Here is a 23,811-nt window from a genome sequence, read left to right as displayed (position 1 = left end):
TCACTCATTCATATATCCTTATGTACATATTCTTATCCCCTTACACTGTGTATAAGACAGTAGTTTTTGAATTGTTAGTTAGATTACTTGTTGGTTATTACTGCATTGTCGGAACTAGAAGCACAAGCATTTCGCTACACTCGCATTAACATCTGCTAACCATGTGTATGTGACAAATAAAATTTGATTCGATTTGTGATTGATAGTATCAAAAGCAGCACTAAGGTCTAGGAGCACGAGGACAGATGCAGAGCCTTGGTCTGACGCCATTAAAAGGTCATTTACCACCTTCACAAGTGCAGTCTCAGTGCTATGATGGGGTCTAAAACCAGACTGAAGCGTTTTGAATACATTGTCTTCAGGAAGGCAGTGAACGTGATCTCTGTGAACATCTGAGAAATTGATTGATTTGAATCCCAGCCTTGATCATGCCTTCCATTCAATGACGCAGACACCATACATTCTCTCTGTACTTCAGGTATCTGGAGACCTTACTGCGCCAAGTAAGTAACGGACACATTGCTTACTTCCCAGCCATGAAGGCTTTTGTCAACCTGCCTACGGAGAACGAGCTCACCTTCAATGCAGAGGAATATTCTGATATCTCAGGTAAGCTTCATTAGTTATATTGTCCTTTTAGACACCAATAGACATGTTACTGAGAGTGAGTCTGATGATTTACTATCTAGCATATTTAAACATGGCTTTTTTATAGCAATAGCAGTGTTGGATGACACAAGGAATCACTGACAAAACATTACCATCTTATGTCGGAAGGATTGGGATAAAACAAAAAAGCATGTATGTTCGACATTTGTGGACGATAAAGCACCTTAAGTATACAGATGATGTATACAGAAGAAGACATCTTGTGTTGGTTTAAAGCAGAACGCCAAAATTCCGTTGGACATTTATTGGACAATAAAGTCATCTTCTTCTCCTCTTCTCAGAAATGCGGTCCCTGTCAGAGCTGCTGGGGCCCTATGGGATGAAGTTCCTCAGTGAGAGTCTCATGTGGCATATCTCCTCCCAGGTGGCCGAGCTCAAGGTGAGGGGTCATGGAGGTCAGGGGTTACAGGTTGAGGACCATAGGTAATCCAGGGTTAACTCGGGGCAGGCTGGGTCATGTTCATTAGGACACTCGGCCATATGAACCCCCAAAAAAATACATATATTTTTTTATTGGTTCAAATAGTCCCATGCCAGTTTAGGACGACATTGTTCCGTTTGGTGCCTAATGAACACGACCCTGGTTTCTCGCTTCTCTAATTCCTAGTGTGCTCCAAAAGGAGACCCTGTGCCCTATATCAGGGGTGTCAAACTCATTTTGCCTCGGGCTGCAATCGGTCTTCAGGGCTGCACTGAATGTTTTATTGCCAGTGTGCTGGACAGTCAGTAAATTGTATGAATGTAGGTCCATTATCATTTCTACACAGTTTTGATTTGGTTATACTAATTTTAAAGTATATCGATTTGTTTTATTATTATTTATTTTTTACTCAAACCGTGCTGGTTTGGACCTGTATGTTTGACACCCCTGCTCTATATATTGTACTACTTTTGACATAGGCCCTATGGCGGTCTCCTATGGGATCTGGTCAAAAGTAGTGCACTATATAGGGAGTAGGGTGCCATTTGAGATACTGCCTTGTATGAGCCAATAGAGGTTAGAGGCTCTTTCCAGAAGCAGAGTTTTTTTTTCCCCCCTGGAAACAGAACCAGACCCACAGCGGAGCAAATTTGTTTGTTTCTTCATTATTCATTAATGAGGTGTTTCCCAGAGAAGAGCAGAGGCAGTGGGGGTTTCTGCTAACCTCTTACTGCTGACTGACTGACGATGGATCAGGTTACCTACCTACCCTCACTGAATTTTGGGTAACTAATAAGAATTCTGTTTAAAAAAAGAGGACCACGGAATTCTGTATGGTCAGCAAAATCTTTTTGATTTAGTTCTTACACTGAACAAAAATATGAACTCAATATGCAACAATTTCAAAGATTTTACTGAGTTACAGTTCATATAAGTATATCAGTCAATTGAAATAAATCCATGAATCTATGAATTTCACATGACTGGGTGGTGGTTGGTCACAGATGTGTTAAAAAAAAGGTAGAGGCATGGATCAGAAAACCAGTCAGTATCTGGAGTGGCTACCATATGCTGGATATTGGCGGGAACTGAAACACGCTATCGTACACAGCAATCCAGAGCATCCCAAACATGCTCAATTGGTGACATGTCTGGTGAGTATGCAGGCCATGGAAGAACGGGGCCATTTTCAGCTTCCAGGAGTTGTCTACAGATCCTTGACTATGCAGAACTGGGACATTTCCAGGAGTTGTCTACAGATCCTTGCGACGTGGGGCTGTGCATTATAATGCGGAAACATGAGGTGATGGTGGCGGATGAATGGCACTACAATGGGCCTCAGGATCACGTCACGGTATCCCTTGTGCATTCAAATTGCCATTGTTAAAATACAGTTGTGTTTGTTGTCCGTAGCTTATGTCTGCCCATAAAATAACCTCCCCGCATCCAGCAAACCACTTGCCGCCACGACACCATACACGCTGTCTGCCATCTGCCCGGTAAAGTTGAAACCGGGTTTCTTCCGTGAAGATCACACTTCTCCAGCGTGCCAGTGGCCATCGAAGGTGAGCATTTTCCCACTGAAGTCGTTTACAACGCCGATCTGCAGTCAGGTCAAGACCCTGGTGAGGACAACGAGCACGCAGATGAGCTTCCATGAGATGGTTTCTGACAGTTTGTGCAGAGATTCTTCAATTATGCAAACCCACAGTTTCATCAGCTGTCTGGGTGGCTGGTCTCAGACGATCCCGCAGGTGAAGAAGCTGGATGTGGAGGTCCTGGGCTGGCATGGTTACACGTGGTCTGTGCTTGTGAGACCGGTTAAATGTACTGCCAAATTCTTTTCAATTTTGGAGGCGGCTTATGGTAGAGAGATTAACATTACATTCTCTGGAAACAGCTCTGGTGGACATTCCTGAAGTCAGCATGCCAATTACACACTCCCTCAAAACTGTGGCATTGTGTTTCGTGACAAAACTGCACATTTTAGTGGCCTTTTGTCCCCAGCACAAGGTGCACCTGTGTAATGATCATGCTGCTTAATTAGCAACACCTGGCAGGCGAATGGATTATCTTTGCAAAGAAGAAATGCTCACTAACAGGGATGTAAACAAATTTGTGCACCACATTTTTTTAGAAATATTTTTTTTATGCGTATGGAACATTTCTGAGATCTTTTATTTCAGCTCATTAAACATGGGTCCAACACTTTACATGTTGTGTTTATATTTTTGTTCTGTATATTAGACTGGGACAAAATGGGTTCATGGTAAGTGTTAGGAAAGCAGCTAGTCAGCCTATTGATAAACCTACATCAGAACCAAAATCACTTCTAATAGACGTACTGTACATACGTAGACCTCTGCGTTCCGTGGCTTGTTATTTGGTTAGTGTTGCACTTTAGAGCTGCAAAATCTCTTTGATTGGATTTAGTGTAACTGGGATGAAAAGGTACTATGGTTAGGCACAAAACATTCCTTATAGATATATACTGCCGTTCAAAAGTTTGGGGTCACTTAGAAATGTCCTTGTTTTTGAAAGAAAAGCACATTTTTTGTCCATTAAAATAACATGAAATTCATCAGAAATACAGTGTAGACATTGTTAATGTTTTACATGACTATTGTAGCTGGAAACTTTTTTTAATGGAATATTTACATAGGCGTACAGAGGCCCATTATCAGCAACCATCACTCCTGTGTTCCAATGGCATGTTGTGTTAGCTAATCCAATCGTTTTAAAAGGCTAATTGGTCATTTGCAATTATGTTAGCACAGCTGAAAACTGTTGTGCTGATTTTAAAGAATCAATAAAACTGGCCTTCTTTAGACTAGTTGAGGAACTGGAGCATATGTATTTGTGGGTTCGATTACAGGCTCAAAATGGCCAGAAACAAATAACTTTTTTCTGAAACTCATCAGTCTATTCTTGTTCTGAGAAATGAAGGCTATTCCATGCAAGAAATTGTCAAGAAACTGAAAATCTCGTACAGCGCTGTGTACTACTCCCTTCACAGAAAATGATAAACTTGGATAAGTTAATACAACATCCATTGGAACACAGGAGTGATGGTTGCTGATAATGGGCCTCTGTACACCTATGTAGATATTACATTAAAAATAATCAGTTTCCAGCTACAATAGTCATTTACAACATTAACAATGTCGACACTGTATTTCTAATCAAGTTCATGTTATTTTAATGGACAAAAGCACATTTTTTATTTCAAAAACACGGACATTTCTAAGTGACCACAAACCTTTGAACGGTAGTGACATGACACTAATGTCTTTGTTAGTGTTGCAAAACTGTTTTAGAAGAGTTCTTGTTGGAATGTCATTTATCTAAAGAATGATAATCAATGTTAAATTATTTTAGCGCAGCAGAGTGACAAAATATTATGCATGTTTTTTCAAACCGGTCTTTGGATTGTAATATAATTGGTGGTTTGTTTAATCCCTACAGCACACATTGGTGTGTTAACGTAGCTCTGGTACATATTTATGATTCTCTAACATGCAAACGTTTCCCTCCACATATGAAAGCAATTTGTGAAAATAAAATTGTTTTGGTATCTGATTCACAATCAGATGTAGGAATTAAGCATTGGTTTTATTCCGTCTGTGTACACCGAGTCGTGGTCATCAAGTTACTTTTTTGGCGAATCGTCTCAAAGTAAACTGAAGGAGTGGATGACATGTGAGGCTTTGCAAGCGGCACACATGACTGTCTCAACATTTCAAAAACAATCCTTTGGCTCGTTGCGCCAAGACACCCATCACAGACAATTCTACGCCTCTAATTGTTTTTGATTGTCCCAAATGGCACTCAATTCCCTGCATGGTGTCTTCGGCTTGCAAGCCTCCCCCTTTTTCCTCCAAACATAGCGGTGGTCATTATGGCCAAACAGTTCTATTTTGTTTCATCAGACCAGAGGACATTTCTTCAGATCTTTGTCCCCATGTGCAGTTGCAAACCGTAGTCTGGCTTTTATATGGTGGTTTTGGAGCAGTGGCTTCTTTCTTGCTGAGCGGCCTTTCAGGTTATGTCGATATAGGACTTGTTTTAATGTGGATATAGATACTTTGGTACCTGCTTCCTCCAGCACCTTCATAAGGTTGTTTTACTGTGCTGTTCTGGGATTGATTTTCACTTTTTGCACCAATGTACGTTCTTCTCTAGGAGACAGAGCGCATCTCCTTCCTGAGCGGTATGACGGCTGCGTGGTCCCATGGTGTTTATACTTGCGTACTATTGTTTGTACAGATGAACATGGTACCTTGCTCCCAAGGATGACCCAGACTTGTGGAGGTCTACAAAAAAAAAAATCTGAGGTCTTGGCTGATTTCTTTAGATTTTCCAATGATGTCAAGCATAGAGGCACTGAGTTTGAAGGTAGGCCTTGAAATACATCCACAGGTACACCTCCAATTGACTCAAATGATGTCAATTAGCCTGTCAGAAGCTTCTAAAGCCATAACATCATTTTCTGGAATTTTCCAATCTGTTTAAAGCCACAGTCAATGTAGTGTATGTAAATGTCTGACCCACTGGAATTGTAATACAGTGAATTATAAGTGAAATCATTTGTCTGTAAGGTAATTGTTGTAAAAATGACTTGTGTCATGCACAAAGTAGATCTTGACGTTAGAAGTTTACATAAACCTTAGCCAAATACATTTAAACTCATTTAAACTCACAATTCCTGACATACATTTAAGCCTAGTAAAAATCCCTGTCTTAGGGGAGGGGGGGGGGGGGATTCTCCTGTTGAAACATTATTGAAGATTTATGATAAAAACATCCTAAAGATTGATTCTATACTTCGTTTGACAGTTCTACGAACTGTAATATGACTTTTCGTCTGAACTTCCGCCTGGACTTGCCCTCGCCTCGTGAGTTTGGATTGTTTACTAAACGCGTGAACAAAAAGGAGGTATTTGGACATAAATGATGGACTTAATCGAACAAATCAAACATTTATTGTAGAACTGGGATGCCTGGGAGTGCATTCTGATGAAGATCATCAAAGGTAAGTGAATATTTATAATGCTATTTCTGACTTCTGTTGAATCCACAATATGGTGGATATCTGTATGGCTTGTTTTGTTGTCTGAGCACTGTACTCAGATTATTGCATGGTGTGCTTTTTCGGATAAAGCTTTTTTTAAATCTGACACAGCGGTTGCATTAAGGAGAAGTTTATCTAAAGTTCCATGCATAACACTTGTATTTTCATCAACATTTATGATGAGTATTTCTGTAAATTGATGTGGCTCTGTAAAATCACCGGATGTTTTGGAAGCAAAACATTACTGAACGTAACACGCCAATGTAAACTGAGATTTTTGGATATCAATATGAACTTTATCGAACAAAACATACATGTATTGTGTAACATGAAGTCCTATGAGTGTCATCTGATGAAGATCATCAAAGGTTAGTGATTAATTTTATCTCTATTTGTGCTTCTTGTGACTCCTCTCCTTGGCTGGAAAAATGGCTGTGTTTTTCTGTTACTAGGTACTGACCTAACATAATAGTTTGGTGTGCTTTCGTAGTAAAGCCTTTTTGAAAATGGACACTGTGGTGGGATTAACAACAAGTTTATCTTTAAAATGGTGTAAAATACTTGTATGTTTGAGGAATTTGAATTATGAGATTTCTGTTTTGAATGTGGTGCCCTGCACTTTCACTGGCTGTTGTCATATCGATCCTGTTAACTTCTTATGGCTTAGATCCCGTTTTAATCAATTTTAGAATAAGGCTGTAACAAATTGTGGAAAAAGTGAACGTTTGAATACTTTCCAAATGCACTGTATATATACTATATATCTCCCTATTTCTCTTCCTTCCTCTTTCCCTCACATTCCTACTCCTCTCCCTGTCTCCCTCAACTCATTCTTCTCCTCTTCTCCTCTTCAGAAACTGGTGGTGGACAACGTTGAGGTTTTGACCCAGATGAGGACCAGCTTTGACAAGCCTGGAGAAATGGCTGCTCTGTTCAAGAAGCTCTCATGTGGGTACTCTGTCTGTATTTCTACTGGCCTGGTCAGTCTTACTGTGCCAGACAGACACTAGGCTCAGTGCTGCCAAGGGCCAAATAAGCAACAGATACGTGATACATTCTCCCATAAATATAACTGTTTTGCGTACGGACCTTTGGTTATGGCTGCTGAAGGGCAAAAGGGACGTAACATAACATCTAAATCTTATTTGCATACCAGTAAAATGACTAGAGACATGTCAGTTGTCTGTGAGGCTCACATGTTTTTTGTCTTGGTGTTACAGCAGTCGACAGTGTTCTGAAACGGATGACCATCATCGGCGTTATCCTCTCTTTCCGATCACTGGCTCAGGAGGCACTCCGAGATGTAAGTCGGCTCTTTTGAATTGTAGGACCCCTGTAGCAATATAAAAAATATATATCCTAATGATAATAATACTGCTATAGCTCATAGAAACACCTTCATGAATGGCAAAACAGAGAGTAAAAAAAGATATCATAACGAATAAGGTTTTAAAGTGTCTGTCCTATATCTAGGAGATATTCAAAAGCTCAGAAATGTTTTTTTTTTTTTATGTTAACCCATATTTAACCCCATTTTTGGTAGGGGTACCAAACTACTTCCATTCATTTATTTTTACCGGTACATGGTTACCTTCTGATGAGTCCTGTGACACTTGTGGGGGTCGTAGAGCAAAACGGGGAACACCACCAGAATCTCCCCTTTCCATATTAGTTTGTAGTCCAAACAGTGCTCCTTACATTTTACCTGACACCCAATAGTACTCCTTACATTTTTTATGCTTAACAGGATAGGAAAATTGTCTAATTCCATGCACTTATCAAGAGAACGTCCTTGGTCATCCCTACTGCCTCTGATCTGGCAGACTCACTAACCACAAATGCTTCGTTTCTAAATTGATTGGCATCATATATTGACACAATCGAGTACACAATTATCTTGATTTCTCATATTACACCCTGTGCTGAAGTTGGTTAAATCAAATATTTCTGGCTTAGTATTGAGGTAACACATTATCTTCTTCTTGTCAACAGGTGTTGTCGTGCCACATCCCATTCCTGGTGAGCTCAGTGGAGGACTTCAAGGATCACATTCCCAGAGAGACCGACATGAAGGTGAGAGACACAGTAGGACCTTTAATTGATGCTTCATGTGGTCACGGTTGTGGGTTCAGTTCGCACAAGGATCACATACACTGTACTGTAAATGGCTTTCGATTAAAGCATCTGCTAAGTGGCATATATTATTCACATTATTAATATGATATATAAATGGCTGTTGTGTTTGAAGCAGACTGACTCTCTGATGTCCTGTATGTTGATCATCAGGTGGCCATGAATGTGTATGAGCTGTCCTCTGCAGCAGGCCTGCCCTGTGAGATAGACCCTGCCTTAGTGGTGGCCCTCTCCTCCCAGAAGTCAGGTAAGATAGGACACTCCATACACTGCTTCATCACACAGCTGATACATGGAAGTCCATTTCTCTGTACGCACCATTGAGGACGTCTCTATGATTGTGTATTCGATTAAATTATTGTTGAATAATGACAAACTGTAACAAGAACACATGTGAACTAGTTTGCTGCACATCTTGGATTTAGTCAATCGGCAATTTACATTTTGAATGAATGGTTATGTTTAGCTGTTGAGCTGAAATGACAATGGCTATCATATGCATCATAACCTGAGTTACATGTGCAAACACTGTGTATAGGGATGACTGATTCACTGTTGAAATCTCAGAGTTTGAAAGTAAATCTGTTAATAATGGCAAAGAGAGAGAGAGTTGGACAAGCATTAGAACTACATTCCCTGCTGAGGTCATGTATCAAACTAATGTTTTCATAAATTAAAAAGAAATACATGTCCTGTCAATTTTTCATAATCGCAACAGATATGCCATGCTTTGTTTGGGTAATGTTTTAACACCCCAGCACCCCTGAGGGACGTATTACTTAACAGGACATGTTGATGCTTATACACACTGGTATTAGTTTGTCAAGTCATGTAGCCTGCAGCCATATCCACAAAGTGCTGTCCATTCCATATGTGCATCCCTTCACTTTTTCCACATTTTGTTATGTTACAGCCTTATTCTAAAATGTATTACATTTTTTTAAATCCTCATCAATCTACACACAATACCCCATAATGACAGTTTTTTTTAAATGTTTGCAAAATGATTGGAGTCACCCTGTGGTAAATTCAATTGATTGGACATGATTTGGAAAGGCGCGCACCTGTCTATATAAGGTCCCACAGTTGACAGTGCATGTCAGAGCAAAAACCAAGCCATGGGGTAGAAGGAATTTTCCGTAGAGCTCCGAGACAGGATTGAGTCGAGGCACAGATCTGGGGAAGGGTACCAAAAAATATCCTAAGCATTGAAGGTCCCCACAAACACAGTGGTCTCCATCAATCTTAAATGGAAGAAGTTTGGAACCACCACGACTCTTCCTAGAGCTGGCCGCCCGGGCCAAACTGACCAATCGGGGGAGAAGGGCCTTTGTCAGGGACGTGACCAAGAACCCAATGGTGACTCTTACAGAGCTCCAGAGTTCCTCTGTGAAGATGGGAAAACCTTCCAGAAGGACAACCATTGCTGCAGCATTCCACCAATCAGGCCTTCATGGTAGTATGGCCAGACGGAAGCCCCTCCTCAGTAAAAGGCACTTGACAGCCCGCTTTGAGTTTGCCAAAAAGCACCTAAAGGACTCTCAGGCCATGAGAAACAAGATTCTCTGGTCTGATGAATCCAAGATTGAGCTCTTTGGCCTGAATGCCAAGTGTCACATCTAGAGAAGCATGGTGGTGGCAGCATCATGCTGTGGGGATGTTTTTCAGTGGCAGGGACTGGGAAACGACTCATGATCGAGGGAAAGATGAACAGAGCAAAGTACAGAGAGATCGTTGATGAAAACCTGCTCCAGAGAACTCTTCACCTTCCAACAGGACAATGACCCTAAGCACACAGCCAAGACAATGCAGGAGTGGCTTCGGGACAAGTCTCTGAATGTCCTTGAGTGGCCCAGCCAGAGCCCCGAATTGAACCCGATCCAACCTGACCGAGCTTGAGAAGATTTGCAGAGAAGAATGGGAGAAACTCTCCAAATACAGGTGTGCCAAGTCTGTAGCGTCATACCCAAGAAGATGTGAGACTTTAATAGCTGCTTCAACAAAGTACAAAGTAAACGGTCAGAATACTTATGTAAATGTGATTTTTTTTTTATGACAAAAATATCTAAACCTGTTTTTGCTTTATCATTATGGGGTATTGTTTGTAGATTGAGGGGAAAATAACTATTTAATCGATTTTAGAAATAGGCTGTAATTTAACAAAATGTGGAAAAAGTCAAGGGGTCTTAATACTTTCCGAATGCACTCTATGTCCCAAATGTTACCCTATTCCCAGAGATTCCTCTGTTTGCATCCCAAATGGCACCCTATCCCCTGTATAGGTGTCTGGTCAAAAGTAGTGCACTATATAGGGAATAGGGTGCCATTTGGGACGAAACCACTGGCTCTCCTCAAGTTCCCAGCCTCTCTCTGTTGCTCTAAGGAAAATACTCAATAACATTGCTTTAACTCTGTCAGAGCCATTAAGAGCCCTGCAGGCCGTTTGGCCAGCGAAGACATTTCTATTATGCCCCTGCTGTTCTTATACAAACCTCTGTTTAATATCAAAATAGTTATCAACCCTCAACTTCATCCCCTAGGATGCAAATGGCACTCTTTTCACTATGTAGTGCACTACTTTTGACCAGGGCCTTAGGGAGACCCATAAGGGTCTGGTCAAAAGTAGTGCAATATAGAGAATGGGATGCCATTTGGGAGGCACTCCTACCCCGTGCTGGGTCCACATAGTTGAATCATCTCCCAGTGTTGTCCTGTTAATATAAATTACAGCTAATTACAGAGCCTTATTGCAGTTTGTCTTGGCTAGAGGGTCTTCGTGTTCAGATAATATCCAAATTGGATCCCCCCGATTTCCCCCAAACTGCTATTTTTTTTATATTTTTCTCTGTCATGATGCCAAGATAGTCGTGCTGTTAAGCTGTGATGGTTTGTTAACAGACATTTCCTTTCTTTGGTAACAGAGAACATCAGTCCTGAGGAGGAGTACAAGATAGCGTGCCTGCTGATGGTCTTTGTGGCGGTCTCTATGCCCACCTTGGCAAGCAACGTCATGTCCCAGTATAGCCCTGCTATTGAAGGTACCTGTTTTTAGATACATGAAGTAAATGTTCCTATGTACATTTTAAGTCTATTTGTTGTTATACTTGATATGGTTCCTTCATAATAGTCCTTTGTTAATAGTGCTGTGACATACAGTAAGTAATAAGATGTCTTAAGGACATTTTATGTTCATTTGTTCCATGTATATGGATTGATGTGGTTTAGTCTCAAGTTAACATTGTAGGGAGATATAGTAGATAGTTTTACCCGCAGTGTTTAACGACATAGTCGAGACACTAATATCTACTTGTCTGTCATCCTTTCACAGGTCACTGCAACAACATCCACTGTCTGGCTAAAGCCATAAACCAGATCGCTGCAGCTTTATTCACCATCCACAAGGGCAGCATCGAGGACCGCCTCAAAGAGTTCCTCGCAGTACGTTTTATAGTGGTAGTCCGTTTGGTTTATACCACACATTTCTCTCCACCCTTTCTTATTATTTATTATAAGCAGCTCTCTTCTTTCATCTGTTTCCTATTTAATCTCTCTGGTGGATTTTTCAAAATGTAGCGAGTGTATGCTAAATGGCACACTTCCCTATATAGTGCACTTCTTTTGGGCCCTGGAATAGGGTGCTATTTGGCACAGAGCCAAGGTCGTGTAAGAATTTATTACACACGGTGTGGGAGGAGGCAGGATATTTATTTTATTTTATTTTATTTTTTATTTTCATGACCGGGATTGATAAACATTAATGTTCCATAAACCTTCTGTGATTCTAAATCATTTTTTATTTTAATATCTGAAATGGATTTTCCTGGATACCGGGGCTTTTTCTGCATCGCTGAGGAGGAGGGTACAGCACACCACCAACCTTGTTTTCCCCTTTTCCCCTTATTCCTCATAAAATGTCTCTTACTTTGTATTGCGCTCCAATATTGTATTACTACAACAGTGTTAAAATATGTAATGCTGTCTCCAGTCTGATACCATGTGAGATGCAGCCCAAGCCCCATCCTCTTTGAAACCCTGCAGTGTTTAGTTAAAATCCAAGAGGCAAGGTTAGAGTGGTAGACTTTAAATGTCTGGTAACATTGTGCTTTAAATGTCTTGGTAACATTGTGCTTTAAATGTCTGGTAACATTGTGCTTTAAATGTCTGGTAACATTGTGCTTTAAATGTCTTGGTAACATTGTGCTTTAAATGTCTTGGTAACATTGTGCTTTAAATGTCTTGGTAACATTGTGCTTTCAATGTCTTGGTAACATTGTGCTTTAAATGTCTTGGTAACATTGTGCTTTAAATGTCTTGGTAACATTGTGCTTTAAATGTCTGGTAACATTGTGCTTTAAATGTCTGGTAACATTGTGCTTTAAATGTCTAGTAACATTGTGCTTTAAATGTCTTAGTAACATTGTGCTTTCAATGTCTTGGTAACATTGTGCTTTCAATGTCTTGGTAACATTGTGCTTTCAATGTCTTGGTAACATTGTGCTTTCAATGTCTTGGTAACATTGTGCTTTCAATGTCTTGGTAACATTGTGCTTTAAATGTCTTGGTAACATTGTGCTTTAAATGTCTGGTAACATTGTGCTTTAAATGTCTGGTAACATTGTGCTTTAAATGTCTGGTAACATTGTGCTTTAAATGTCTAGTAACATTGTGCTTTAAATGTCTTAGTAACATTGTGCTTTAAATGTCTTGGTAACATTGTGAAAGTGATAGAAGAGACACGAGTGCTTCTATACATTTAGGACCGGTTTCCCCAGACACAGATAAATATTGCAGGACAAAAAGTTTGAATTGCTGTTTAGTTCAGAAATAGGATTTATCTGTGTGTGGGAAACCGGCCCTCGGTGTGAGTTGTTTCCTCCGGTGCAGCTTGGTGACTTGTAGAAACGTAGTGAAAAGACACCATGCTTCTTTCAGTGTTAAAGTTTACATTTGACATTTGAGTCATTTAGAAGACAATCTTATCCAGAGTAACTTACAGGAGCATTTAGGGTTAAGTGCATTGCTCAAGGGAACATCAACATTTTGGTTATTGGCACAACACTCTTAACCGCTAGGCTATCTGCCGCCCCATTTTGAAGTTGTTCTTAAAGTTTCTAGTTCTTTACCATTCTTCTACACAGTCAGTTGAAACTGATTTAAACGGTTCTCTCTTCCGTGCAGCTTGCTTCCTCCAGTTTGCTGAAGATCGGCCAGGAGACTGACAAAACCACAACAAGGAACAGAGAATCTGTCTACTTGCTCCTGGATATGGTGAGTCACATACTGTATGGATAAGTCCCAAATGGCATCCTATTCCCTATATAGTGCACTACTGTATAGGGCCCTATAGGCCATGGTCAAAAGTAGTGCAGTATATAGGGAATAGGGTGCCATTTGGGATGCAGATTAATGTTCTATTTTAACCCTTTATTTAACCAGGAAGTCCCGTTTAGGTCAGAAGAAATGTTTCCCAAAGGAGACCTGGAAAATTCATTTAGGAGAGAGTCCTATACTAAAAATTGATGACACTATATCAAACCTGAATGACTAAGAGTTGCAGTTTTATAAAGTTAGGCTTACTATAAATAAGGATTACAATAGTCCAAGTAGATTGGAGTTTTACTGTATACTGTAGCACTTGAACTTTGAACTTGACATGCATTATGACTAAGCTAGCCATCATCTAACACATTGTCACATCATCTAATTATCATCTAGCCATCATCTAACTAACACATGTAATATACCAGTTGGTTCCAAGGTCAACATTTTCACTAGCATTGGCCAGCACAAAGTAGAAGGAAAAGGAAGAGAATCGCATAACCTCTTTCTACTGGAAAATGAGCCGAGCATTATTTTCTTTGGAAAATGAACAGAGCACTATTTTCTTTCTGACTGTATTGAAAATGACATATGCAGTCATGCATACACATGTATGGTCTTTTGATCAGAGATGCTTACTCATTGGTCTGGAGATTTGCTTTCCTTTGAAGAATAATCTACAGGAGGGAGGTTGTTGAATAGAAAGACAACTGTAATGGAAAGAAGGAAGAATCAGCCACAGTCTTTATCCTGCAGTGGACCTGGCATAGGATAGAACACACACACTCACACACACACTCACACACACACACCCTTCTGCCTAATCCATGGGGCTACTCTGCCCCGATAACATAGAGAACAAGGCAAGATCACAAAAGTGTGATTAAACTTAATCTGCATACCAAATTGCACCCTATTCCCTTGTATAGCACACTACTTTTGACCAGAGCCGTATGTGGGCCCTGGTCAAAAGTTGTGCACTTATATAGGGAATAGGGTGCCATTTGGGATGCAACCTATGTGTAACTTTGTTCACACAGTGTTTATTTTGGGTTGTGTCCTTATCCATCCATGTGTTTTCTCTACCAGATTGTGCAGGAGTCCCCATTCCTGACCATGGACCTTCTGGAGTCTTGCTTCCCCTATGTGCTGCTCCGTAACGCATACCACGCCGTCTACAAGCAGAGTGTGCCTTCCTCCACCTGAGAGCCCTGAGAGGAGGTGAAAGAGGATAGAGAGGCTAGAGAGGAGGAGGTGGAGAGTCTGGAGAGGAGGAGGAAGAGGAGAGTCTGGAGAGGAGGAGGAAGAGGAGAGGCTGGAGAGGAGGAGGAGGAGGAGAGGCTAGAGAGGAGGAGGAGGAGAGGCTATAGAGGAGGAGGAGGCTGGAGAGGAGGAAGAGGATAGGCTGGAGAGGAGGAAGGAGAGGAGGAAGAGGAGGAGAGGCTAGCGAGAGAGGAGAGGCTGGAGAGGAGGAGAGGCTAGCGAGAGAGGAGAGGAGAGGCGAGAGAGCGAGAGAGGGGCAGGGAGGCTAGCGAGAGAAAGAGAGAGGCAGGGAGGCTAGCGAGAGAAAGAGAGAGGCAGGGAGGCTAGCGAGAGAAAGAGAGAGGCAGGGAGGCTAGCAGAGAGAGAGAGAGAGAGGCAGGCGGGGAGGCTCCCTGCCTAGCGAGAGAAAGAGGTTTTGTCTGGAGCCTTAGCATGCAGAGAGTGAAGGAGACAACATCAGGGGCCTTATGTATCAAGCTTCTCAGAGTAGGAGTGATAATTTGAGATCAGTTTAGCCTTTTAGATCACAATTAATGAGATGTAATATTTTATTTGGATCCCACTGCTAATCTCTTCCTGGAGTCCAAACAGGAAACAAAATGACAAATAGAATACATAAAATACATAATATACATAACACTACAGAATACACTACATAATACAATGCTTAATACAGTGCAGAATACACTACATAATACAATGCTTAATACAGTGCAGAATACACTACATAATACAATGCTTAATACAGTGCAGAATACACTACATAATACAATGCTTAATACAATGCAGAATACACTACATAATACAATGCTTAATACAGTGCAGAATACACTACATAATACAATGCAGAATACACTACATAATACAATGCTTAATACAATGCAGAATACACTACATAATACAATACTTAATACAGTGCAGAATACACTACATAATACAATACTTAATACAGTGCAGAATACACTACATAATACAATACTTAATACAGTGCAGAATACACTACATAATACAATGCTTAATACAGTGCAGAATACACTACATAATACAATGCTTAATACAGTGCAGAATACACTACATAATACAATGCTTAATACAATGCAGAATACACTACATAATACAATACTTAATACAATGCAGAATACACTACATAATACAATGCTTAATACAGTGCAGAATACACTACATAATGCAAATACTTAATACAATGAGGAATATAATACAAAATGTATAAAAATGTCTCTCTTCACAGTCCCCGTCGTGCCGTAAGGTGTTCTTTTATCCAAAATCTGGTTGTATTGCTAGTTTGAGTTACCCGGGGTGGTAGAGAGTTCCATTTAGTCATGGCTCTATGTAATACTGTGCGTTTCCCAGCCTCTGTTCTGGACCTGGGGGACTGTGAAGATACCTCTGGCTGCATGTCTTGTGTTGTACCTATGAGTGTCCGAACTATGTGCCAACTGCTTGAACAAACAGTTCGATACCTTTAACCAATCAACACCTGGCAAGAAAAGACTTTGAGCCAAGAGAGATTGACATGCATACCACTGACATCCACCTTCTGTATACATTTTCCGTGCAATATGTGCTGCTCTGTTCTGGATCAACTGCAATTTTCCTTTGTCCTTATTTGCCGCACAAGTTTACACAACTGGGCAGTAGTCCAAGTCCGACAAAACTAGGGCCTGTAGGACCTGTCTGGTTGATTTCGATGTCAAGAAAGCAGAGTAACTTCTTATCATGAACAGAACTCTTCCCATTTTAGCAACCATTTAGTCTATATGTTTTGACCATGACAGTTTGCTAGCTAGGGTTACACCCAGCAGTTACATAGACAGGGGACCTGATCCTAGATCAGAACTCCTACTCTGAGACGCTTGATACATGCAGGCAGCCCCAGAGCCCTATACTGAGAATAGAAATATATGGCTCTGTACAACTTGAGAGTCTGATATGATGATGTGACCATTGTGGGTGTGCTGTGTTTCATCTTCAGTCTTAAAGAAAACAAAAAATAATATTGGTTTTGTGGGATCAGGGTTTTTTCTTTTCACCCAGTTTTATGAATGATTAATTTGTTTACTTAAATGAATCTGATGTAAGCTTTGTTGACAATTATCAGTAGTACACTACTACTTAATTACATTTTTGAATACTGTCATAGTCTTTCGTTTCTAAATATTGAATGGGTTAAAAAAAGGTAACACTAAAATTGCTATTAAGGGAAGCATTGCAATGTGCAAAACTAATTGCAGATTTTTGGGGAACTGATGATCCACAGTTATTCCATTCACCATCATCTGTTGATTATTACAGTATGTGTATCTGTGAATTTGTGTTAATTACATTCTTGTGTTCTTTTGAGATATTTGCCAAACTGTTGAGAAACCATAGCATTTTATATTATTTGGAGCTAAGCTAAAATGTTGGTATTAAACTTAAATATTATGAAAAGTGGTAACAGATCGTTGATATTTGTATAAAGCATAGAATAATTTTTTAACTAAATGCCTCATTGGCATAACCACTCCATTGTACCTGTCTGTATGGTATATAATAAACATTCTTTCATATTTATTGAATGTTAATAAATAGCTCTCCTTTTACCACTTTTATATGTTTTCGATGTTTCGATGAACTGTGTGTCCTCCATAACGTGACAAATAAATCTTAGGCTATATCCACTTACTGGCCTAATGTGTGATTTCTTTGTTGTTGTTGACATGTTTGAATCTAAACTTCAGGACACAAACTGCACACAAAATTCTATACATACTCAGACAGACATGGAGTACTACGATTAGCCTAATCATTTTAACTTGAGTTTGCATTTGAGACATTCGTTTAGAGAAATGTCCACAAAAGTTCAAGCTGTCACACTTGGCAGCTAATTGTCAAACTCACATCTGACCTGATTGTCTTATTGTGTTATTGAGTTGGCTTCTCAGTGTATTCTGAAACAAAGGTTGTCTAGAACTTGAAGGTCTTTCCTAGAACAGTTGTATTTTCGTAGGCCAACATTGGTCTTAGTCACTTGTTTCGTGCTTTTTTGTGTGTTTTTTTTTGCTGTCAAAATATTAGTAGGGAAGTGTTCCTCCACCCTGAGGGTCCCGGCGAGCAGCCATCACATTCCCCTGGTCATAATGTTAAACACCCCTCAGTCACGTGATCACACACACACACAAGCATAGATAGGTGTGAACACACACACACACACACACGATCAGTAGTTTCCGTGTTCATGTTTGACTGGAGAGGAACAAATGTGAACATTATAATAATGGCTGACAGGTAATCAGGCGACCCTTTGATCTACAAATCTTAAATCCTAAATCTGCTCTCTTTTCCACTGGTACAGTATTTGTGAGAAATTAAATGAAAAGGCTCTTTAAGAAGCTTTCATAACAGTAATTTGCTCCACTTTATTTGGCCTAATTTTGCATGGATCCAGAAAACTGAAATGGTATTTTAATTAAATAGTGAACACTGAAATGGGGAATACTGTATCTTAATTATAATTAACTATTTGACCCTATATGACCTCTTGGTCACATGTAATGTAAACGATCCCTTTAAAATCCTCCATGCTGTTCATTGTATATTATTTAAACACTGTTTGCATAAAGGATGCTATTTAACACATTCTTAATCTTGTCAACAGCCAATGAGCCTATTAACACTCATCAAAGACAATTGTGTTGTGTTTACACTAGTTAGGCTTGATTAAAGTTTCTTGTGTACTTAGCACTATCATATGTCTTTAGATTTGTGACTTTATACTGATGTCTTTATAAGGGTTTCATGACTTTACTTTTAATCCAAATAGAAATTAATAGGCCTAGCTACTGAAATTAGTTAGGCTATATAGCCTATTTCATAACGACCAAGCGTTTCAAAGAAGGCTGTGGGACAAGTATCCAGCCCTGCTTGGTATTGGCTTGAAGCAGGAGAGGAGGAGTGTCCTGGGTCAGACTGAGGCATGATGATGATGCGGAGGGGTAAAAAAGCTGGTCCCGCACTGTGCGGTCACTGCGATTCCAGCGAGCAATCACTGCAGCGCAAACTGGTCTGGGGAGGAAGGGATAGAGAGAGCGGAGCCACCACCCCAGCCCACTTCCACCCGCAATATGATCACACACGCGCCGATGGAATAAGCAACAAAAGAACAGTGGGGAAACTAAAGGAATCTACACGTTATCTCCCGCTAGGAATTCGATTCGAATAGGCTTTGTTGTTTTGGTTTTACGCACGAAAGATGACTTTCGCTCCTCGTTCCTTCTACGTGACGCTAAGTTTGGACACGTCCAGGTAGACAGACAACTTTCGACAGCAACTTTAGGGCTATAGATTTTAGGATTGCATTGAAGTTTATCCATGCCTACTTCATAACCAGGCATTGCATTTAGCTTTCAATTTTTTAAATTTTGTTATCCGAAACCACCTGTCTGAATATAACTGAGGATGATCATGTTTTCACACGAGTTCTTCGTCTCCTTCCTCGCGGTTACCTGTCTGTTTGGGATACCCAGAGCGTCCGCAGCGGCTTGCGAGCCCATCCGGATCCCACTGTGCAAGTCCATGCCCTGGAACATGACGAAAATGCCCAACCACCTCCACCACAGCACCCAGGCGAACGCAGTCTTAGCGATTGAGCAGTTTGAAGGGCTTCTTGGCACTCAGTGCAGTCCAGATTTACTGTTCTTTCTGTGCGCCATGTACGCTCCAATATGCACTATTGACTTCCAACACGACCCTATCAAGCCATGCAAGTCGGTGTGTGAACGGGCGAAGTGCGGCTGTGAACCGGTGATGAAGCGGTATAATCACACCTGGCCAGAGAGCTTGGCCTGCGAGGATCTGCCAGTCTATGATCGGGGAGTCTGTATCTCGCCAGAGGCCATTGTCAAAGCAGAAGGACCAGGTAGGAGAAGGGTGTATTTCTGAAATAGATACTGTGAATAAATATACCTCACATAATATAAAGAGATCAAAGGGAAAATATGATGATGATGTACAATTCTCTACATCAGCCACTTGTAAGTAAATATTATTCCTCTCTTCCTCAGACAACCCCTATTATCAAGACCCCTCAAAATGCTCACCTGGTAAGATCCATGTGACCCTTGAATATGTTCCCAATATAAAGTGACAAAAAAATTAAACCACAGTTGCCTATTTTATTAGAAGCTACTTGTGAATTGATAGATTGTACCGTTTTTCAGTGAAAATGTTCTCATCATTGTTATCTTTATTCAGAATCAACTCCTGACTTTCCAAGTGACTCTCACAATGTGAACTGTAAAGGAGCCAACAATGGTAAAATAATATTCAACTTTTCTTTGCTTTATCTAAACATTTGAATACTTTTGCATGGAGCTGTTTTTGTCCTAACATACTAAAAAGGTATCCTAATGTGCTTAGAAATGTATGTCTACAATATTTTTGGCTATTGAATTTAGTGCTGAAGAATCTTTTCTGTACAGTATTATGTTAGAATATGATATAGATTTTGATGTCATGTGTTTGTCATTACATTTATTTCAAGAATGTAATATTGCTGTTCAAATACCAGATGTTCTACAATGAATCACATCCTTTTATTGTTTCAGATCGATGCAAGTGCAAGTCGGTAAGACTGGGTCTCAAGACCTACCTAAAGAGTAATTACAACTATGGTGGGTTCTTTTCTGTATGATTTTTTTAGGCAATTACTTTTGCAGTTCTGAAGTGAGTGAGAGAAGATTCCAGAATGAGAGAGATATAGTTAGCTGATTATTACAATGCATGATATTATCATTGTCCTAAAACTCTGGATGTTATTCCAGACACAGATTAAACCTAGTCCTGCAGTAAAAAGCACTCTCAATGGAATCTCCATCAAAAGCGCTTTTTAGTCCTGGACTAGGCTTAATTCATGTCCAGGAAACCGTCCCTGAATGTTCAGTCAAACAAATTGGCTTTCAAATGTAAAGGTTCCTAAAATAATCAAATGAAATAAAATCGTGTTTAATATTTTCCTCCCAGTGATTCGTGCGAGGGTGAAGGAGATTAGAAGCCGAAATCATGATCTGAGTGCCATCGTGGAGGTCAAAGACATCCTGAAGTCTTCCTTAGTGAACATCCCTCGTGATACAGTCACACTGTACTACAACTCTGGCTGTCCCTGTCCTCCTCTCACTGCCAACGACGAGTACATCATCATGGGTTACGAGAACGAGGAGAGATCCAGGTACGTCTTTAGCCAGTCGTATTACTGTATCTCTGTTAGCAACAATCATTCATGGAATCATTTATATGTGATTGTGTACATCAGCAGAGCTGTCAATTCCAAATGTCATAATTGATAGCAATGGAGGAGAATAGGAATTGGAATGGAACTTTCAGTTAAAAATGTACAACAAGGTTGGAGTCAATTCCATTTCAATTCTTGAAATGGAATTGACTCCAACCCTGTTGTACATTTTTAAGGAAGGCAGTAGGACCTACTGTAGCCCTACTTCCAGCTTTATGTAATTCATAACACATTGTAACTCATATGCCCCCCACCTGTCTGTAGACTTCTGCTCATCGAAGGCTCCATTGCACAGAAGTGGAAGGACCGTATGGGGAGGAAGGTGAGGCGTTGGGACCAGAGCCGGGGGAACTCGGGGAGAAGCAATATGCGGAGGAGCCGCCACTGAACAACCAAGACGCGTCCCTGTGCAGTGATGATCGGGTTGCAAAATTCCACCAACTTTCCCAAAATTCCAAGTTTTCTGGAATCAGGAGGGAATAAAAGCAAGAAATATGTAATCCTCCAACTGGGAATTCTGGGAATTTGGGGAAAGTTACCAGAATGTTGCAACCCTAAATGATGACATATGGGACAACATATGGAGATAGAAAGAAAAGTGTTTGCAGACAGAAAACTGAAATTGCACTATTGCACGTTTTATTTTTCAAAACTGTTGTAGCTGAATGTAGATTATTTTTAGTTGTTGCTTTGTTTTGTATTATATTTGTTTATAAATCTTTTTTTTGTGTGTGTGTTTTCATAATTTTTTTTGCACAACAAAATGTTCATTTAACAGTGCTGAGTGTGTGTACAGTTGGACGAGACTTGCGAGGGACTTTACTGGAAGAGTGACAGGGACTGCATCCTACATGGCACCCTATTAACTATATAGGGAACTTTGGACTTGGCCCAGGCTCTGGTCAAAAGTAGTGAACTATATAGGAAATAGGGTGTCATTTAGGATGCACAATGGTCTTAGCACAGCATTATGTTAGAAGCACTCTAAAGAAAAAGGATGAATATTTATCTAGCAGCTAGAGACTGTACATGGGATGAAGTGGATGTCTTTAAGATACCAAAGTGCTTTTATGATGGGGTGCTCTGTTATGCTTTATTTCTTTTAAAGGAAACACAAACAAGTTGTAATCTGGCTATTTTACACTACAAGAAGATTTAACACATTTCAAAGGAGAAAAATGAACAAAGGATGAGGAAGGTGGGAGGGAGGGAGGGGGGAGGCGGGACATATGTTTTTGTCAGTATGCGAAGAAAAGTCAGAATGATCCAAGAAGACAGAGTATATCATGTAATTGATGACAACACAAAACACGACAACATTGAGCTATTGAAATAATGATTGCATTACATGTAATATGTCTCCCTCTCTCTCTCTTTTTCTCTCTCTCTCTCTTTTTCTCTCTCTGGAACAAATGTTTGAATTGCTTTCTTATATGTCTCATGCTTTGGAGCTTTGATGATTTGCTAAGTGTTTTTCTTCCGGTCGTTTTTGGTGCTTTGGGTTTTTCTAAACTGAACTGTAGTTTTATACTTCTCATATACATCACTCTGGTTTGTCTTCGTACACAACATACATACATATATAAATCTATGAAATGCTAACCACCGCTCAATTGTGATTTTAAATCTGATTTGAGTGCTTTATTAAACATTGTCTGGCTGGTGTCATATCCAACGCATAGTCCATGGCTGTATGAGCTGTCTTGCACATAATGTGATCAGAACATGTTTTTATTCCAAAACAATATTTTCCTCAGCAAACATGTAGTATACAGTATTACCCGTACCTGTATAGCCTAACCTACTTGAATAACTCAACCTGACTAAATTGACCCGACTAAGCTACAACATGGGTAGCCATGACTGACTAGCCTACACACTTCAGCATATTGAGAGAAGCTTGTTGAGAAGTCTGTACTGTACTGTAAATGAACAGGAGTTAAAGGAATGAAGAGGGAAGCTATATGTATGAGTGGCTACGAGGTTGAGGAAAGTCAGAGAGAGAATCTGGACTGAGGCCAAATCAGCGTACTGCTCGCCTGCTCCCTCCAGGCCTATGAAAGCATTCATGCTCTTAGTCAGAGGGAGTCTGTTTATCATCCAACAGTACAGTCTCAAAACCAAACCAATCGACAGGGAAAGAGTGTTGGCCTCTAATGTGAAATAATGCTTGCTCGCTATGAACAGACAAAAGCTTGGCCTTGCGCAGTGACAGACAGAAGCAGAAAAACAGATTCTCTTCACACTAAAAGAGGTCTACCAGTATCACATGAACCATAAAAAGTTTATTAGTTTGTCAAGCAACCTAATTCACCACTCAAGTGAAGAATAGAGTGCATAGTAAAAAATCCACAATAGAACAAGAATACAATTCATAATTTAACTATTTTACTGGTGCTTACTTGTCATGTGAAACTAAATAGGAAAGTGGATAGTTTATTATTTGTCACCCAGGTCAGCGATAATACTGAGGTCTTGAATGCTTCCTGGCCCACACTACTGTACGCCATCAAAGATTCTACATCTCCCTATGTGAAGTCCATAGACTAAGAATGATGATCGTTTTATTTCTATGACAACGTCATCCTGTCGGGTGCTGCCGGAACCTTATTTACAGGTGATCAGATATGAAGTGTAGGGGAGGAA

The 23,811-nt window shown here is 40.2% G+C and overlaps 2 protein-coding genes across 8 annotated transcripts in view; both read left to right on the top strand.

Annotated features, from left to right (window-relative positions):
• The window catches only part of LOC109871039 (nck-associated protein 1), a 71,656-nt gene extending 56,104 nt beyond the window's left edge, over window positions 1-15,552 (top strand). For 6 of the 7 annotated variants that reach the window (XM_020461812.2, XM_020461810.2, XM_020461809.2 and 3 more), the window contains 10 exons: window positions 479-609; window positions 951-1,048; window positions 7,016-7,109; window positions 7,382-7,464; window positions 8,154-8,234; window positions 8,448-8,541; window positions 11,216-11,332; window positions 11,623-11,732; window positions 13,473-13,562; window positions 14,703-15,552. In XM_020461812.2, coding sequence (XP_020317401.1) covers window positions 479-609; window positions 951-1,048; window positions 7,016-7,109; window positions 7,382-7,464; window positions 8,154-8,234; window positions 8,448-8,541; window positions 11,216-11,332; window positions 11,623-11,732; window positions 13,473-13,562; window positions 14,703-14,819 — 1,015 coding nt within the window. In that variant the 3' untranslated portion in view covers window positions 14,820-15,552. The remainder of the gene's footprint in view (window positions 1-478; window positions 610-950; window positions 1,049-7,015; window positions 7,110-7,381; window positions 7,465-8,153; window positions 8,235-8,447; window positions 8,542-11,215; window positions 11,333-11,622; window positions 11,733-13,472; window positions 13,563-14,702) is intronic. The other variant, XM_020461806.2, reaches the window with a different exon arrangement.
• A 3,331-nt stretch (window positions 15,553-18,883) lies between these two features.
• frzb (frizzled related protein) lies at window positions 18,884-22,840 on the top strand. Its single transcript, XM_020462113.2, has 6 exons — window positions 18,884-19,794; window positions 19,940-19,978; window positions 20,130-20,189; window positions 20,483-20,548; window positions 20,898-21,102; window positions 21,430-22,840. Exons 1-6 carry the CDS (start codon window positions 19,335-19,337, stop codon window positions 21,551-21,553), a joined length of 954 nt encoding a protein of 317 aa, XP_020317702.1. The 5' UTR covers window positions 18,884-19,334; the 3' UTR covers window positions 21,554-22,840.
• The last annotated feature ends 971 nt before the right edge of the window (window positions 22,841-23,811 follow it).

The sequence above is a fragment of the Oncorhynchus kisutch genome, linkage group LG26 (genome assembly GCF_002021735.2).
Source record: "Oncorhynchus kisutch isolate 150728-3 linkage group LG26, Okis_V2, whole genome shotgun sequence".
Taxonomy (NCBI): Eukaryota; Metazoa; Chordata; class Actinopteri; order Salmoniformes; family Salmonidae; genus Oncorhynchus; species Oncorhynchus kisutch.
The sequence above is the reverse complement of the archived record's forward strand: the minus strand, read 5'-3'. Positions and strand labels throughout refer to the sequence as shown.

Excerpts from the sequence above, each read along its gene's own strand:
- frzb (XM_020462113.2), top strand. The coding sequence starts at position 19,335 with ATGATCATGTTTTCACACGAGTTCTTCGTCTCCTTCCTCGCGGTTACC. Across the intron at positions 19,795-19,939 it reads TGTCAAAGCAGAAGGACCAG|ACAACCCCTATTATCAAGAC; the intron begins GTAGGAGAAGGG and ends TCTCTTCCTCAG. Across the intron at positions 20,549-20,897 it reads AAAGAGTAATTACAACTATG|TGATTCGTGCGAGGGTGAAG; the intron begins GTGGGTTCTTTT and ends TTTTCCTCCCAG.